The 19,803-nt window shown below is 41.5% G+C and overlaps 1 protein-coding gene across 3 annotated transcripts in view; it reads right to left on the bottom strand.

Moving 5' to 3' along the window:
* LOC126198899 (ethanolamine kinase 1) overlaps positions 1-19,803 on the bottom strand; it is a 153,667-nt gene that overhangs the window by 311 nt on the left and 133,553 nt on the right. For all 3 annotated transcript variants that reach the window (XM_049935520.1, XM_049935522.1, XM_049935521.1), the window contains 2 exons: positions 11,948-12,167; positions 1-1,145 (listed from right to left, as the gene is read on the bottom strand). The exon at positions 1-1,145 is cut by the window's left edge and continues 311 nt beyond it. In XM_049935520.1, coding sequence (XP_049791477.1) covers positions 1,070-1,145; positions 11,948-12,167 — 296 coding nt within the window. In that variant the 3' untranslated portion in view covers positions 1-1,069. The remainder of the gene's footprint in view (positions 1,146-11,947; positions 12,168-19,803) is intronic.

The following is a 19,803-nucleotide window of genomic DNA, read 5'->3' as shown; positions in this document are numbered from 1 at the left end:
TATCTACAATTAAACATGGAAAATAATTTGCAAGGGTAGTTGCAACTTGCATCTTCTTATAACATATTTGCCAAAACAAATGATATACTATGTACCCACTGCTCCAGAGGAAATATGGAAAGGTACAACAGCGAGGAAATAAATATTAGAGTAGCACTTCCATTTCATCCTGATCAAACAGAGTGATACAGGAACAAACAGTTTTTAGATGTTGTAATCTTAGGCCAGGTATAATAGATGCAATAAATAAAACTTGAGGTCCTCACCCATCAAGTACGGAGTGAGTGATAGCAGAAACTCATCTTGCAGGTAGAGTTAGTAGCAAGACAATTTGAAAGGAACATTGTTTTATTTGCCAAACATGCAACTACATATAATTCTTTTCACATATTTTATATTTTATTTTGCTAAGGCCTCATTACCCTGTGCACACAATTACAACTAATTTTTAACTTAATTCTGAATGTGGGAAGTACGACACACAAAATAACAGCTGAATCAGATTTATTATTACAGTTTCTCATACAATACTCAGATATATCACAATCCCATTATCATACTCAGGACAACAAAATAACAGACAGGCAGTGTGAAGATAATAATGTTACTTTCTTTTCACTCCTTAATTGCAGCTCTTTTCTTTGTTATGTAACATCACCACATGGGGGAATCTTATATAGTCCTCTCATTCGCCCCCCCCCCCCCCCCTCTCTCTCTCTCTCTCTCTCTCTCTCTCTCTCTAATATCTTTGCACACATGCACAGACACCTAGCATTGATAACAGGCTTTACTTACATTTCACAGTGTGTGTGTGTGTGTGTGTGTGTGTGTGTGTGTGTGTGAGTGAGAGAGAGAGAGAGAGAGAGAGAGAGAGAGAGAGAGAGAGAGAGAGAACGAATGCTCTCAATATAACGTCCTTTATTCATCATCACACCAGTTATCACATGTTAAGATGAAGTATTAAAAAAATATTGCCCCCAGTGTTTCAAGTTTTTTTTTGTGTGTCTTCTGACTTCTATAAGTGAAACAACCATAGCTGCACACCTGTGCAAGTAATTCACAGTTATCATCATGAATTAGGAAACTCCATGTTCAGGAACTTTTCTTTCTTGCCAAAATATTCTTTCAACTTTATTGAGGAGTATCTGAAAACAAGAAAGATAATTTTATATAGACAGTAATGGAAATTCCTGGTTGGAGCAATTCCAAATAATTTATGCATAAGAATATTTAGAACTTACAGGGATCAATGAAATATAATACTTAAAATTACATGAACAATCATCAGGTAACTATGTGACTTAACTAGGAAGATTTAATTAAAACCAATCCTTTGGATGATATTTAATGACTTCAGGTCCATCTATAGTTCGAAACTTTATATGCAGCTGTTGTACATATTTCAATAGCTAATACAAGTAATTATCATTGCAGAGGTACATAACAGTATTTTATCACATATTTCACTAGGAACAAAATACGGCAATTCCATTTGCAATCATAAATTCATCGAAGATGTTTATATTGATACTGTAGCTTACTCTGCTGCTGTGACTTTAAATAAGCATTTACTAGTTCTGAACAATTTACAGTGAAGGAGCATGTAGCAATATTGACAAAAATGGGTGGTGGAAAAATGGAGGATGCATGAATAGTGCGGGTGGATATTATAAAGGATCATAGTGGGTGAGAATAAGAATGTGAGGATCAGTGGCAAGTAAACAGATCACCAGAAAGAATACACATAGAAAAAAGGAAGGTACAGATAGATGGTAGATGATCCCAAGTTGGAGGAATATTTAAGGGAAGATTTCAACGTTTTAAGTTAGGTTGGATTAAAAATGTAAAACGTGGAGTGAGAGGCTGGTGGAGAGGAGGAGGATGGAATAGGTAGGGAACAGAAGGGAAATTACAAAGACAGACTTAAACCACGAGGGGGAGTGTGGGGGGACTGCAAGACTGGATGATATCAAAGGGCAAATTCCCACCTGGACAATTCATAAAAAGCTGTTGTTTGTGGGATCGGGGTGGGGGGAGCGAGCGAGCGAGCGGGCGAGCGAGGGAGGGACGGAGGGAGGGAGGGAAACATTCCACGTGGGAAAAAAATATCTAAAAACAAAGATGATGTGACTTACCAAACGAAAGCGCTGGCACGTCGATAGACACACAAACAAACACACAAAATTCAAGCTTTCGCAACAAACTGTTGCCTCATCAGGAGAGAGGGAAGGAGAGGGAAAGACGAAAGGATGTGGGTTTTAAGGGAGAGGGTAAGGAGTCATTCCAATCCCGGGAGCGGAAAGACTTACCTTAGGGGGGAAAAAGGACGGGTACACACACACACACACACACACACACACACACACACACACACACACACACACACACACACACACACATCTCGCAAGCAGACATATTTCTTTAAATATGTCTGCTTGCGAGATGTCTGCTTGTGTGTGTATATGTGTGTGTGTGTGTGCGCGCGCGCGAGTGTATACCCGTCCTTTTTTCCCCCTAAGGTAAGTCTGTCGACCTGCCAGACTGTTTAAGAGAGCTTCAAAAATGTTCAAATGTGTCGAATTCGTAAGGGATTTTAACATTTCCACACACCCTCACAACCTAAGTTATACTTTTGTGTGCACCTCAAAGGTTTTGAGGTTTTGAAAAGTAGAAGTTTCTAACCATTACTCTGATGTAAGTGTAGATTATGATGTAGATGTTGAAGTCAACTACATCATGTGCATAGCTTGCTTTCAGCTCGATGGTCTACTGGCCTTTGGACAACATTATTTGACAGTGGCCACTCTTGAGATGCCACAACAGAATGCCATAGAGTAATGGAATAAGAAATGTTGATGCTGACTAAAAGAAAATTTGATGTATGGACATCTAGAATACGTGTTATGCTTGTGTCTTCCTCAGATACCAGACCCATTGGGTAGAGGGTTGAGAGTGACACAGACATACGGACATATGATGATGACGATGACGACGACGACGACGACGACGACGACGACGACAACGACCTAGGGATTAGCTGAATCTGGAACACCACAAGGTAAGTGAGAAAGACTGCAGGAAAGATATTCCTAAATTCAGGGAATGACAAGGGAAATGACACACTGGTAGATTTATTAGTTCAGCTCCTGGGTGGTGCTGAGAGATGAAGGTGGTGCCCCTTTGTGTTTGGCCAGTAAATATGTGAGTACTGAATGGTTCGTGCACACAGAAATTACTCTCTCAAGCTTTCTCACAAACAGATCTTCTGTCTCCAAAAACTGTTTACAAGATCTTCAAAAATGTTCAAATGTGTCGAATTCGTAAGGGACCAAACTGCTGATGTCATCAGTCCCTAGACTTACACACTACTTATACTAGCCTATGCTAAGAACAACACACAGACCCATGCCTGAAGGACGACTCAAACCTCTGGCGGGAGGAGCCACGCAGTCTGTGACATGGTGCCTCAAACCACACGCCCATGAGATCTTCAGCATGTTTTTAGACAAACTGCCAAACACTACAGATGCAGCTGCCTTAGCTAGTTAAGCCTTAAGTGTTCAGAAGGGATTTTAACATTTCCACACACCCTCACAACCTAAGTTATACTTTTGTGTGCACCTCAAAGGTTTTGAGGTTTTGAAAAGTAGAAGTTTCTAACCATTACTCTGACGTAAGTGTGAACTCAAATGACTTGCAAATACTCAATCATTTTAGGACATTTTCGATTTCTGCACCCTTTATTTCACCCTCCTGACCACAACATTGTATTCTCTTGACTCCCACACTGTGAAACTCTTCCTCACTGTTTCATACACAGAACAACTCAGTTCATCTAGTCAGTCACTTTGTCACATATGCGCACTTGACAGCACAAAAAGTGGCAGGATAAAATCATAGCTAGAGTCCTGTAGGGTACTGACATGAATGAAATGCAACATCCTATTTTTCAGAATACACGGCTAACACCCAGAAGAGGAATCATCATTTGGAATATTAAACAAAAATGATCCTATCTGCAAATAAAATAGATTTATTAACTTAGATACACTAAATAAGCCTGTAACAGGAAAATGTTTGCTGTTCAGCACTCTAGCTGATGGGCAACCTGTAGGCTTTCTATGTAAAGAGGCAGAGGTTAGATTCCATACAAAGTTGCAAGAGTTTTCTTTCTTTTCTTTCTTGCCAAAAGAGAGATGTCCTATATAGAAAATACATCTCAATTCTGATGATGTGGAATTAGTTTTTCACAGATGTGAGTTTTTAGGCTTTAAATCAACAGTGGCAAGTACGCTACTCTTAAAACTGATGGCAATTGCTGTTAGTCAACCCATGTGGACTGGCTCCTACCTCTGAAAAAAAATGTTACAATGATGTAGTAATACTCAATTATTCCCATTCCAGGCTACCAGATGACGGGGATTACAAAAATTTGATTATTCATTCTACACAGGAGCACAATCACTGATGTTTTTTCGATGATAATAATATTGATTTCTGGTAAGGAAAGGCTACACTGACAACCCACAATTTTGATGTGTTTTAAAATGCTGATTGGGAAGCAACTCTTGTAAAAGGGTCCAGTATCCTTTGTTTTCATTCAGGCAGTCTCTTTCTGAAATTCATTTTGACTATATGTAGAGGGGGAAAAAAAATAAAAAATAAATAAATAGGCCTAAATAAATAAATAAAAATAAATAACTAATCGTCTGCACCATGCATACTGAATAGGAGGCACTTTTGCACATATATCTTTTGCCTAATAGTTAACAGAAAACAAGATTTTTAAGTTATCCATGAAAATGCATCTGTGCACAGCTAGCTAATGGCACGGCACTGCTTAAATGATAATATGGAAGATAAACATTATGACTATAACTGCATACCATGTCAGTCTTACCCGTACTATATTATGTTATCCTGTAATTATGGCATTAAGTACAGTTCATATACAGCTTTATTCAATACTTTTATTATTCAATGAAAAATTAACGAAGAAACTTAAGCATGGGGATTTTAACCCATGATATTGTGGTCAGTAAATAAATGCCCTAATTGTTGCGCCACAGACAAAAGTAGCAAATGCTATAAACTGTGATGATTGCCTACTGAGTTTTTTCGTAAAATAAAGTCTACTGATCTACACTCTGTATGAACACATTCAGAGAGATAAACTGCTGACCTTTCTTGTAGGATCACCTTACCCAAATGGAAACATCATTATAGAGAAATTTTCCCATGTTGGACGTTAACAGAGGGTTGTGCTTCTAGTTAGATCTATCACTGTATGGTTTGTTCTATAATATCTCATGACAGTACACAATTTGTGACCAGATACCTGGACCACTTCTGTTTTAGTCCAGCCACATTATCATGAGCCATCCCTCATGATCAGCATGTGATGTGCGACTGTGTTACATTCTTGTGGAAGAAGGGTATTTCACGTCATCAGAAGCTGGGCTACAGTATTAAGTTCCTGAATGCACTGAACAGCAATGGATAAAACTATATCATGATATGGAAGAATCTAACACACACACAGGAATTGGATGTTGGCATGTAATAACAACAACACACAATAATCAACTTGAAACCCACAGCAGAAAAGTTCTTTTTTAAGGGTGGTTCAATTGAAATATACTACAAAGTTTCCTGGTTTGGTGCTAGTAGCTTTGTGTGGCTGGACATATAGTCATCAAGGGGAAACTATTATCACAATCAACTTTACTGATTAATGTTTATGGACAAAAAAAATTTATTGTGACTAGCAGAATTTAGTATTTTCTAATAAATTATTATTTTCTGCAGTGAATTATGTATCAGTACTATGATACAGGGTGTTCAAAAATTCCTGTTTCAAACTTCTAGGACTTTAAGAGGAGAGCAAATACATATATTGATTATGAAGCGATGTCCAGAAATGTACTGTTTCCTTGCTGCAGCTGTTTGAAAACATGCTTTCTAAATAGATTTACAACAGGGTAGTCATAGCGGGCAGTGGTTACATCAGATCGGCTGATATCATTTGATGTCTATCCTTCCTCAATGACCTGGTTCGAGCCCCAGTCATGTGTGAGTGTTAGACCAAAATGGTTGAGCACATGTTTGCAGAAGACACCAATGTGATCCTTCTGAATGGTGAAACTCATTTAATGGAAGAGCTGCTCGTCGCCTTTATCAAGATCATTCTGCACAATTTCTGACTCCATTGCATACCCTTTCTGCTGCAATTAAGCAATGGCGTCAAGAACAAGGTACCTTCACCATCAGCAGGTATGACTGAGGTGCTCTAAGGAGATGCTGTACACCCAAACTGGAAGAGGCCGTACTGCATCATGTTGAAGAGAACCCGTCATTGAGTTCAGAAGCAATTTCTTTGGCTATTAATAAGTGGAATTATAAAACAAGTTATATAATGGGTGGCGCACAATCAATTACTAGTAAAAGTGGTCGCATTTGTTGAATCCTACCTACTCGTTGAATATGGGGTGTCTAGGAAATCTACTTTTTGAACCACCAGACAACATTCAAACAAATCATATTAATGAGTTTTATTACAAAAAAGTAAATGACAACACTTAACTTTTACTATTACACAGATGTGTCACAAACAAAGGCCAACATGCAAAATAAGCAAGGTTCTCCTGTATAACAATCCTAATACAACCAAAGTAATACAATTGATGCTTCTGTTCAGGTCGCTAATCTTGAAGCTTCTCCTTGACTGGGCACAACCAGTCAGGTGCAACACTTATATCCTCTTCGCATAGAGCCGCAGCTGTCGCGTTGTTGTCCTGAAGAGGGGTCGTTAGTGTGCAATTGGCTGATGTCTTGTCACAGCCCTCTCTGCCCTATCGTTCCCTCCTGATGTGCCGGCACTTGACTTTACACCATAACAGCATTACCAACATGTTACAGAAAAGGTATGGTTCCAGACATGGGTTGCAATTCAGAATATTATCTACTCATTCCCCTCTACAAGTCCTAGAAGATTGTAACGGAAATTCCCGAACACACTGTATAGGCCACACATTGTCTATTTTGACAATATATCATCTGCCGTGCACACGTCCATGTCACATGTTCACAGCAAACTCCTATGTTGTCTTTTTACACTGTTTTTGTGATGCCTCTGAATTCCACCTGCCAACAGTATCTTTGGAATGGGTAATAATCACTACTGATCGATATTATGTCCACTCTTCCTCTGATAATATGTAAATGATCTGCCATCTGCCAATTATCTTTGCTGATGTTGCATGTACTATAATCAAGCATAATGGAGAAACTTCAATACTTAGAAACATTCATAGACTTTTCTTGAATATTAAGTTTTCTGTAAATGATTGTCGTTGAACATAGATACAACAATACATGCAGTACTGCACAGAGCATGAACACACCTTTACAAATAATGTAGCACAGAAAAATCAATAAATGAACCATATTCCAATTTCTTAGGTGTTTATGCTTACAAGAAACTTAACTGGAACTCTCATATTACAGATCCTCTTAAATGCCCAAACTCTGCAGCATTTGTGTGGCAGTTACTATTACAGTTTAGAGATGAACATTTAAAAAAGTTGACTTTCCAATTTTCATTCACTAATGTTTTATGGCATGGTGTTCTGAGAACATGCTATTGAAGAAGAATGTGTTAGCTGCGCAGAAGTGTGTAATATGTACTATACGTAATGCCCATTCTACAGTCTCTTTACGTCAGCTCTTTAAACGGTTTACCATATTAATAACATTCTCACAGTAGATTTACTCCCCTATGAAGTTTGTTGTCAACAATCACAATTTGAAAACAACAGTAACATTCATATTGCAACACTACAAGAAAAGCTGATTTACATTATCAATTATTCAGCCAATTACTCTGCCTTACTTGCGGCAAGGAAAGAGTGAGGCATTCAACCGTAAACTATTTGACCACTTCCACAGTGATATAAAGAATAAATAACAAAATTAACTTCAAACACCAACTAAAATCATGTGTGCTTGTCTGAACATTACATATGGGTAGAGCGGGCTTAAGGGGAAGGAAGATAATATAGAATTAGATTAAATGTAAATCACTTTATAAAACAAAAAAGCAACCACCTTGAGACAAGCAAGTAATCGGTAAACATGTTGCCACTTCTGTACCGCAGGAAATTTATCATAATTTTACAACCGAATTGTTCTACCTCATAATGAGGGGTTACTTTAATTTGTAATTGCTTTTATTTGTTTAACCTTTTGATGTGTTGGTACAGCAGTCCAAGCTGTGCTATGCCCCGAGTCTGGTCGACTGCTACAACAGTTCAGCCTCTACATGTGTGGAATGTGGTCAACCCCAGGAGGAGTTTAGAGTTGTATGCTTGTTTACCACTTAGTGGTGGTGAAATATGATGTGTCCATTTGATCGCAGTACTAGTGTCAGATTCTTGCAATATCTCATTTCTTCTAAACCCAAAAGATGCCACTTCAATGAAAGTTAATGATTTTGTTGTTAGTGCTTTTCACAGAACTGTACAAAACTCAAATGTGCTGTGAATCCTACAGATGTTTTTGGAACATAGGTTGTGTGATTTATGTCAATTGCGAATCTCTGCAGTTTTTTTTGTGAATGTTGTATTGTTATAGACTGCAGTTAAAAGTGTAAATATTGAAAATAAATACTCTTATTAACTCTCCCACAGTCAGTTCAAAGTCTAGAAGAAAAACAAAGCTGAAAAACAGGGAGTCCTTCAGAGGTATTCAGAACTCAGTGCACAATGAGATGTGAAAATGCAACACCCAAGGCACAGCTACCTAGTCTTGAACATGGCACTCAAAGTAACCCTTTGCTCTTACAGCATCTAAGATTATGATGCTTTTCTAATTTCCCTTTCACAGAATCCTTTACTGCTACTATATAATGACAAATGAAGAGAAGATGCTGCTCCATTACCTCATTTCCAGGAGGACCACCCAGTCTCATTTACTGTAACAAGTATTATGAACTTCTACCTGAAAGATGCTGCAGTGAAAATCATCTTTTCCATGTTCTGCATAACACACAATCACTGTAAACTACAGTGATTCACAGAGAGGTGTTTTGTCAAATGATTTTCTACAATGCCAAAGTCAGTTTGAGAGTGAATCAGTGCCATATCTAAATGGCTTCGACTCTTTCCATGGTCATAATCTTTCTTTGGATCAATGAATTCTGTAAGATGAAAGTTTTGGCAAGTAGAAACACCTGGTAGCAAGGAGCATACATTTAAAGCTAAGAGGACGACTAGAGAGGATACCCAAGAAAACATATTTAATGCTTGAAAGATGATGGCACCATCTGCTCCTCTTATCATCCATCTTTAGTATCTTATACAAGAGTCTCCATGTCAGGAAGATTTGGAGTTTGCAAATATCTTAAAATTTGAACTAGCAACCAAAGGTTCAGTGTTTACAGTTCAGTTAATGGATACCAGATTTCACTTTGCCCATTCCATATACATATTAAGCACGACTCTTGGCGAGAGCTAGTTGTATCAGTTTAAAGCAGAAATGAAGTAGCAGTCATTGCACTATGTACATTAAACAGACACTAATGTTAACAATGTAAATCATACATCATTACAAAACAAACTACAGTAAAAATCCAATCTGGCAGGGCCAAATGTGAAGACATGACAATTTCAACAAAAAGCAATGGAGTCAATATTTGATACACATAATTAATATATATATATATATATATATATATATATATATATATATATATATATATATATATATATCACAATGTACTCCACAGTTTCCTCATTTGTTACAATTAATAACATCATAATTCTGAATGAGAGAGGAGGTAAATGGTTAGCACACTGGACTTGCATTCAGGAAGACGAAGGATCAAATTTCCATCCAGCACAGATTTATGTTTTCCATTATTTCCCTCCATCGTTCCAGGCAAAAGAGTACAACTTCCCCATCCTCTCTTAATCCAAGCTCTTATTCACTCTTCAAAGACCGAGCTGTTGGCGGGATGTTTAATCTTACTTCTTTCCTTCCTTAATTTTGAGACACATTCTGTAATTAAACTTGATGGTCAGTAGACTCATTTCATTTGTTAAAAATAATAAGAAAACAGTGATGATCAGATACTATTAGTTCATGAGTATCACATTTACTTTCTTTATGCAGGGATACAATTTCAACACAATTTTAACTATTTACTTTATGCCACCCATACTTCATATATAACGGGAGTAGCATTCTATTACTGTGTGCCAGACTAGGACAATGGTTCTATACCTTGCTTTCATGGCAGTGTTACTGCAGCTGAGCAAAACCAGTATATCACAGCATCTCACCATCTTCCAAAACTCACCGATACTTCCAATACCACAAGTCAATGGCTCAATGTTACGTTAATATAGAAATTACTGAAAAATGTGTCTGTATATGTGTAATGCCAAGGAAACAAAACTGCCACAAAAAAATTAGTACACCCTTTAAGAGGTCTCAAATTCACTCAAGATTTATTGTTGCAAAAGTGCACATGGACTACACAAAATGATTACATTTACAGATCAATAACACAACCAGTTCTGCTGTACAAGGTATCAAACCATACTGAAACACACATGTTAATATGTTGTGTAGCCTCCACAAACGGCAATGCTGGCACTGACTTTGGGATCCATTCGATCATACAGATGGTGAATACTGTCCTGAGATACCTTTGCCAACCTACTCCACCTGTTCATGTAGTTCTGTCACAGTAGTTGGTTAACGAGTAACAAGTTGCTTCTCATTCTATCATATCCCAGATGTGCTCAATTAGAGACAGGTCCAGCGATAGTACTGGCCGGAAAGTTGCTGCATTTCTTGTAGAGCACACTGAGTTTCACAGATAGTGTATGGGCAAGCATTATCCTGTAGGAACAAGACATCACCTTTCTGTTGCAAGGAGGACTATAACTTTCTGCATATGCTGAGCACTGGTTAACATCCCCTCCAGAAACATCAAAGGTGTATGAGAGTTTTAGCTTATCACACCACAGACCATAAGTTCTGGGGTGGGGCTAGTCTACCTTCAACAAAGGCACTCTACAAGACAGCACTGACCAGGCCTACATTATATGCGCAAACGACCATCAGTTGCTTGCATGCACAATCTGCTTTAGTTGTTGAAGACTGTGGTGCACCATTGCATCTTCCAAGTGATCCTCTGATGGCACCAGTTGAGCTGTGCACGTCGATGCTGTGAAGCAAGTGGAAGAGGGGCTAGAGGTGTGCGTGCTCTTAGTCCCACTGCTAATAACTGGTTTACAACAACTTGTGTTGACACATACAGGCTCACGAGCTTCTTGTCTGTGTTGTGGTAGTTGTATGATCTGCCACTGCTACCCTTACAATATAACAATCCTGGTGAACGTTTGTGCTGTGTGAGCATCCAGAACCTTTTCTACGGATGTGAGAATGTTCACATGTCCACCAGTACCAGCATCATTGCACAACTGACAATACATCCAACTTGTGTGACAATTCCCTGAAAGGATCATTATGCCACTCAAAAGGCCACAATTTGACCACTTTCAAACTTTTACAGTTGGCTGTATGAAGCACAAGTGCATCTCCATAGCATGACTGCCTACATCCTTCAAATGTCTGCACCACACTGACCCTTCTTGCTGCAAGGATTCCCTATTAAAAGGTAGACACAGGTGGCACTCTGGTAGCTTCGCCACAACAATATCTGTTGGTGGACAATGCTGAAATCATTATCAGTACTACTTCTATCCCCAGGAGGCATATGCTATCATTGGATCAAAATTGCCAACGTCTTTCTAGGTATACTGATTTTTTTTACTGACGGTGTATATTTATGAAAAAAATTTAAAATAAGAAAGCACATAAATACAATACTAAATGCAGTAAAAGGATTATTGAGCCTGGTTGCATAATGAGTTCTTACCCAAGAAAGTCAAAATCAATAGAGGAATGCTCAGCCTGTATAAGGGACCAGACAGCCCATAAGAAATGTGCTGCAAGAGCAAATTTATTGACATGAACAAGGAGCTGCTCAACTTCATCATTTGTAGGCTCACGATCTTCAAATGCTTCCAGATACACACTAATCCACTGACGCTGGAAGTCCTCACTTGGATATCGGCCAAAGTCCACATCTGACACTCCTGAAAACAAATAGTTTTGTAGGTACACATAACATTCACTGATGAGCCAAAACAAGTACGACCACTGCCCACTACAGGATTGAATGCCACCTTGTGGCATTGTGGGCACATGACACAGTAAGTAAAGTATACAGTACAAGAGACAAATGAGGAATCATTCTAGTGATGATATGGGCCACAAATGGGGAAATCCAATAACGTAAGTGACTCTGATAAAGATCAGATTGTTGTGGCATTGTGTCTGGGGAGGAGCATCTCTGAATCTGTGAAGTTAGTCAGCCTGTTTGCATGTTAATCTCATGGAACTTGTAGAAGGTTGTTGAAAGAGGGTGGAACCGCAAGTAAGCTACAAAGTGTTGGACTACCACAGCTCACCAATGAAAACGGATGTTGGAGGCTTGCCTGCTTTCTAAAGCAGGATTGGCAGTGATATGTGCCAGATCTAACAATGAAGTGCAATGCTGGTGCAGGCACAAGTGTTTATGAACTACCCTTCAGCGAACATTGTTGAATATGGGGCTCCACAGCAGGTGACTTAAATATGTTCCCATGTTGATACAACTACATTGTCAATTATTAGCGCAGTGAGCACAAGATCATCTAGACTGGACCATGTATAACTAGGAATGTGTCCCTTGGTCAGATGAATCACATTTCTTGTTACACCATGTCAACAGTCATGTCCAAATACATGGTCATCCAGATGACTGGCTACTCAAAACCTGTACCATGAAATGGATGCAGGCGAATGTGCCCTTATTGTGCCACAAGGAACATTATACTGGGCTTCCACAGACTGGTTGGTTTGAGGTATAAAGGGTCCATACTACTGGGTCATCAGTCCCTTTTTCCTCACGCAAACAAGTCTCAAGGTAAAACAACTCCCAAAATTAGTTTGGGAAAGTAATAGGCATAAAAGTAATTGGGAACCACACCAAATGAGAAAATGTAGGATGTGAACAAAAAATGAGGAAATGTACACCACAAGGAAAAGTAGAGGAAGGTATTAAAATAATAGAGCAGATGGCCTGGGCTGGCTGATCACCAGAATAAAAAAAGGATGAGTCAGCCACTCTTCCACACACTAAAATGTCCAGCCTAAAAGACAAGGTGAGATGAACACACATAGGGGAAAGACAAACACCATGGCAAACAAAATGCAAAGAAAGAGTGACGAAGAGGTAAAATGGAGGGAGGGTGGAGGCCTTTGAGAGAAGGCCAGACGCCCATTATAAAAACCGGGCTATGTGAATAAAATGTAAAACTAAATTGTCCGTTGATGCATTGTCACCCAGCACCAAAGGTAGGGTGCTGGGAACATTGAAAGTCTGCTGCAGTGGGGTTAAAATTGGGCAGTCCAACTAGATGTTGATGACAGTCATAGGGGAGCCACAGTGACACAGAGGTTGATCCTCGCGATGGAGAAGCTGACCATGTGTTAGCTATGTATGGTCGATTTGGAGCTGGCAAAGGACAACACAGTCCCTGTGAGTGGCTCGCATGGATGACCGCCACACATTTGTTGTCTCCTTCATGGTGGAAGACCAATCACAAATCAGTCTCCGGCAGGCCAATCTCCAGATCTGGTTTACCAATAGCATGTTTGGCCAGGCGGTCAGCAAGTTCATTGCCCTGTATCCCGACGTGTCCTGGGGTCCAAATGAAGGTCACTGAACGTCCTTTGTTGCCAAGGGCATAAAGAGACTTTTTGTTAGTCATTACCAAAGGATGTCAAGGGAAGCACTGGTTGAGAGCTTGTAGGCTGCTAAAGGAGTCACTACAGATGAAAAAGGACTCACCAACGCAGGTGCGGATATGCGAAAGAGCACGATAGATGGCTACCAACTCAGCAGTGAAAACACTGCAGCCATCCAGCAAGGAGCACTGTTCAGTATGTCCAATGTGAATTTCAGCAAAGCCAACAAGGCCATTGACCATTGATCCATTGGTGTAGGCTATTTCTGAGCCCTGGAACTCACTGAGAAGAGAGAAAAATTGCTGGCAAAAGGCCTCAGGTGGAACTGAGCCAGCTTCCACGACAAGACTGTTCACTGGGCTCTTTCAGAAAGCTCCCATTGCGAGCCAAACTCCACAATGGTGGACAGGGTCCAGCAGACGCAGTGCGGAAGGCAATGCTGAACCATACACCAGGCTCCCATAGTCAATACGGGTCTGTACAAGGACTTTGTATAGCTGCCGCAGTGTAGGATGATCATCTCCCCAATCAGTGTGGCTCAGGCATCTAATAATATTAAGATGCTGCTAGCTCTTTTCCTTCAGCTGACGAAAGTTGGGGATGCCAAGTTTAGCGAGTGTCTAAGACCAGCCCCAAAAACTGGTAAGTCTCCACTACATAAAGGAGTTGGTCATTGAGATAAAGTTTTGGATGGGGGTGGACAGTACGACAGAAGTGCACAACGCAAATCTTGGTGGCCGAAAACTGAAAGCCGTGAGTGACAACCCATGACTGCACTTTCTGTATAGCTCCCTGCAGCCAGTGGTCAGCCACACCAATAGAAGAGCAGCAGAAGGAAATACAAAAGTCATCAGCATATAGGAGGGGAGATACTGAGGACCATACTGCTAATGCAAGACCATTGACAGCAATTAAAAAAGAGTAGGACACTCAGGACAGGGCCCTGCAGGACCCAATTCTCTTGTATTTTGGGTGCACTGTGGGAAGCACCGATGCAAACTCTAGAAATGTGAAGTGACAAAAAGTTCTGTATAAAAACTGGTAGCGGGCACCAGAGACCCCACTCATGAAGAGTAGAGAGGATGTGTCGTCACCAAGTGGTATCATAGGCCTTCCCCAGGTCGAAAAGGATGGCAAGAATGACAGACTGCAGGTGGACCATGCTGTAGGTGGAGCGCCCTTGGCGAGAACCGTCCTGCGACAGAGCCAGAAGACCCCAAGACTCAAGGAGCCAACACAACTGTGGGTTCACCATACATTCGAGCAGCTTGCACAGAATGTTGGTGAGGCTCATAGGATGATAGCTATACACATCTAGTGGGTTCTTCCCGGGCTTTAGCACTGGAACGATGATACTTTTCCGCCATTGCGACAGAAATTGCAATGACTCCGGATGCAGCTGAAGATGACAAGTAGGTGGTGCTGGTAAGCCGCTGACTTATGTTTAAGCATTTGGGAATGGATGCGGTCTGGGCCACAGGATGTGTCAGAACAGTCAGCAAGGGCACTGAGAAATTCCCACTCACTGAATGCAGCATTACATGGCACAGGGCAGCAGGGAGTGAAAGATAGGTGTTGTTGTTCACCCGCTGTTTGAGGAGATAAGAGGTAAGGCAGTAATTCTGAGGCACAGAGGTGTGAGCATAATGCTCGGCAAGATGCTCTGCAATTATGTCTGAATCAGCAGATACAGCTCCTTATGAAGAAATTCTAGGTACACCCGGAGGGGTCTCATACCCGTAAAGTCATTTGAGCTCAGTCCAAACCTGTGGCGGAGAGATTCACGTGCCAATGGTGGATACATAGCACTTGCAACCCTCCTGCTTCTGTCATTTGATGAGTAGCTGGACCTGGGCATCAAGTCATTTGAAGGCAATGACAGTCTCCAGGGATGGGTGGCACTTATGACATTGGGGAGCCCACCTACAGTCTCTAATGGCCACAGTGATTTCCGGCACGATTCAGCTGTGGCAACAATGGTAGTAGTGAGGATGTGAAACACCTCATCAATGTTGCCCTGCAATGAAGATTCAATAGTGGTAGCGGAGGTGAAAGCATCCCAGTCAGCCTTGTGAAGAGCCCATCTAGGCAAGCGTCGAGGTGAGGGACACTGGGGTAGGGACAGGATGAGTGGAAAATGGTCACTATCACACAAGTCGTTGTGAGCTCTCCAGTTAATAGATGGCAGAAAGTCAAGATTGCAAACCGAGAGATCAATGGCCGAGTTGGTGCCATGTGCCACACTGAGACATGTGGAGGGACCTGTATTTACGAGGCAAAGTTCGAGTTGAGTTAGTAGGTCCTCAACATCTTTGCCCCTGCCAGTAAACTTGTTTCCACCCCACAAACAGTTATGGGTGTTAAAATCACCCACAGGAAAAAGGTGGGGAGGAGGAAGGGGGGAGTTGCGAAATGAGTGCAGCCAACACATGGGGCAGTGCGTCTCTGTATGGAGGGAGATAGATGTTACAGATGGTAATTTCCTGAATTTCCTGTGTTGTCCTCTCCCTGACAGCCACAGCTTCTGAAGATGTTTAAAGGGGCACAGATTCACTACACACAGAGGTAAGGACAAAGATACAAACTCCACCTGACAGTCTGTCACAGCCAGGTCAGTTTTTATATTACCCCCAACAGCCACGAAGGGCAGGGGATCTCATTGTGGGAAAGTAGGTTTCCTGAGGGATAATGCAAAAAGCAGGCGTAACACTTAAAAGGTGACATAACTCAACCAAGTGGGAGAAAAAACCACTGCAGTTCCACTGGCGAATGACGCTTTCTGTCGTCTGGGATCTATCATCTGGGAAGGAATAAACTGACTAAGGAGGCAAATTGCACCTCAGCATAACCTGCTGCCACTGAATGAGTGTTAGCGTCCAGTACCATTGCATCCGAGCTGTCGCCAGGATCTAGGTCCTCGGGGGACGCCAGAATCTCCACCTCATTCTAAGATGCAGAGCTGTGGGAGAGTGGTAGTGTGGGGGCCACTGGAGGCTTCCGTTTCTTAGACTATTTCTTTGATGGTTTGCCCTCTTGTCACTCCTTAGGGGCTAGTGGGAAGGGCTTCACAGAAGTAGCTTCAGGGATACAGGAAGACCGTGAAACTCTTGAATTAGCAGCCACTGACTCTTTCAGCCATTGGCTGGTATCCGCTTGACCACAGAGGAGGGGGGGTGGGGGGCGGAGGGGGGGGGGGGGAGAGTCCATGGAAGGTAGAGTCCCAAGGAACCCCTTCCACTTGAGAGGAGCCAGAGGAGGCTGTTGCTTCTCCGACTGGGGAGGGGACGATCTCCTTGGCTTTTGGGGGACGGGAGAGGGGGGGGGGTGACACTCCCAAGGTAGAAGCTTTAGAATCAACAGAAGATGTGCCCCCAACCAGCTGGAGGGGAGAGGAGATGAGTGGCCCTAAGGGCCCACTGAAGGAAGCGTAATGAGGGGCACAATGGAGTCATTGATGGCAATGCCATTCTAGCAGCAGCATAGGTAGATAGCATTTGAACAGGGTTCAACCTTTTTAATTTTAGTTTAGCCTCGCAGTATGACAGACTGTGCACGGTCTTTTACTCCATAATTTTCCCCTCCTTTTGGAGTACTGGGTGGTCCAGCGAGCAGGGGGAGTGGTGCTCTCCACAGTTGACTCAGGTGGAGGAGGTGCACATGGAGTATTAGGATGCAGAAAATGTTTGCAGTCTCTACATGTGGTGCTGGAATTGCACCAGGAGGACATATGCCCATATTTCCAGCATTTAAGGCACTGCATAGGGGGAGGGACGCAAGGTTTGACATCACTGCAGTATACCATCCAAATTGGCACATAGCTCGTCTTTGGACTGCAAGAGGAAAAAATAAATCGCTGAACTATGTTGAGGCATTTATAGGGAGTGACCAAAACAGGAATATCACCCAGCTCGTCAAAAGCGAGTAACACCCAGGACTGGGTTGGGGATGCCATCTGAATCAAAACCGATCCACTGCGCACTTCGGACAGAGCTATTACTTCCCCAAACTTATCCTCCAGAGATAAAAAAACCAGAGACTTTGTATCCAGAAAGGAGTTCTCATCAGTTCTGCTGCACACTGAGTATCAAGGTGAATATGAATCTCTGCGTTCTGTAGCCTTATGTTCCTCCCATGGCGTTGCTAGGGTTGGGAACAATTTAGGGTCATACCTGTCAACATTGTAGTCAACCTTCCCTTTCTTAGAGACTGCTTGGGCCACTCGGTACCCAGCAAAATATGACTTGGTTCACTTCATTGCACATCATCCACCCTGATGCCACCCACTCCGATCAGGAGCTCTCCCCCACAGGTGGCACCCAGCCACAGCCAAGACCACCTAGCATGATGGTTGTTGCCAAGAGTCCTGATGTCCCAAGAAGATGGGCATCTACTGTTTGGCATATGTGGGGAGTTTGCAGCTCTGGCATCAGCAGTGTGATCCCTGTGTTGTCAGGGGCCAAACACCAAATGGGTACATGATGACCCCACCACAAAGGGCTGGCTACCCTGCTGGATTTTGGGTTCTGAGAAATAAAATTTTGTCTTAGGGCAAAAGAGGGTAGTTAACTATAGATGTAGATAATGTACCCTGTAAGATATCTTTGCCAAGATAACTGGATTGTAGGTGGCGTTGCAGATTCAGGACAATATGAGGTGCAGAAGATATAACTGCACACTGGATGTATGGCGCACCATGTAAGGCATCCATCCCCAAAAGACCTGCACTTTGGATAATTTTGAAAGAGATGTAGCTCAAACCCTGAAAGGGGACCAGAAGTCAGTCAGCCAAAAAGTGGGAGACTCCTTTTAATCACCTCTTACGACAGGCAGGAATACCTCGAGCCTATTCTAATCCCTGGAGCCGCAGGGGGTGGCTTCCATGGAACCTGTGGTAGTAACTGAAGGCACCACGATAGCTGTGGACTATGTGAACATTACTACGAAATACTTGCAGCCCTACAAACTACGTCTTCCCGATGGTGATAGTGTCCTCCCGTAGGATAACCTTGCGTGTCACAAGTCCAGACTTATGCTACAATGGCTTGATGGAGTATGACAGTGAACTCACAATGTCTTTGCCACCAAATTTGGTTGATGTGAAAACAATGGGACACTGCTGGGACACTACTGGACAGCAGCTATGCAATCACGAATAACAACATCTAATTTACAGAACACAAGTGACCCGTACGTAGACATTTGGTGCCACATAGTTCTGCAAAGTTACCAAGGCCTCGTCAGATATATGCCATGCAGAATCATTGCTCTGTATTGCATTCTAAAGGAGGACCAACAGCTAGTAAGTTAGATGGTCGTAGTGTTTAGGCTTATCAGTGCACATACATGCATACAATCAATAAAAACTAAAGTAAGTACAAACTATGCAGACACTGTTTGTCCTAATGCTGTTGACATATACAATTTACTATAGATAAAAAATTAAAATCTCTAATGTTACAAAATAATGGTATTTCATATTTTGTAATCATGTAATATATGGAAAAAACAAGCTACAGCTACATTTGCATTATGCTGTTTGTTGTTTTTCTGTTTTTTTTTTTTTTTTCCTTCCTTCACTTCCTAACATACACAATGACCTTTACTTTGGACAACTATTGGGAAATTATCCTTATGTACTAAAAACTGTCATTTTCTGAATACTTATTTGAAACTTTTTAAATTAATTTTAACCAGTGTAAAGTTGGAGTTTCGTATTTATGGTGCTTGTTTGGGATAATACCCTCTATCCTTTCTCAAGTATGACAAGAACTACCAAAGCACAACTACCTATCACAATGGTATTGAGAGAATAATTTCTTTCTCCATAATCTTTGACAGTTTTCCATACTACTGTTGGTATATTTAGTCTGTGAGCTTTAACCACCGATTTCAGTGCTCATTACGAATGTGCATACAGTTTTCTCAACCCAGTCTGTCTTT

The sequence above is a fragment of the Schistocerca nitens genome, chromosome 8 (assembly GCF_023898315.1).
Source record: "Schistocerca nitens isolate TAMUIC-IGC-003100 chromosome 8, iqSchNite1.1, whole genome shotgun sequence".
In the NCBI taxonomy this organism is placed as follows: domain Eukaryota; kingdom Metazoa; phylum Arthropoda; class Insecta; order Orthoptera; family Acrididae; genus Schistocerca; species Schistocerca nitens.
The sequence above is the reverse complement of the archived record's forward strand: the minus strand, read 5'-3'. Positions and strand labels throughout refer to the sequence as shown.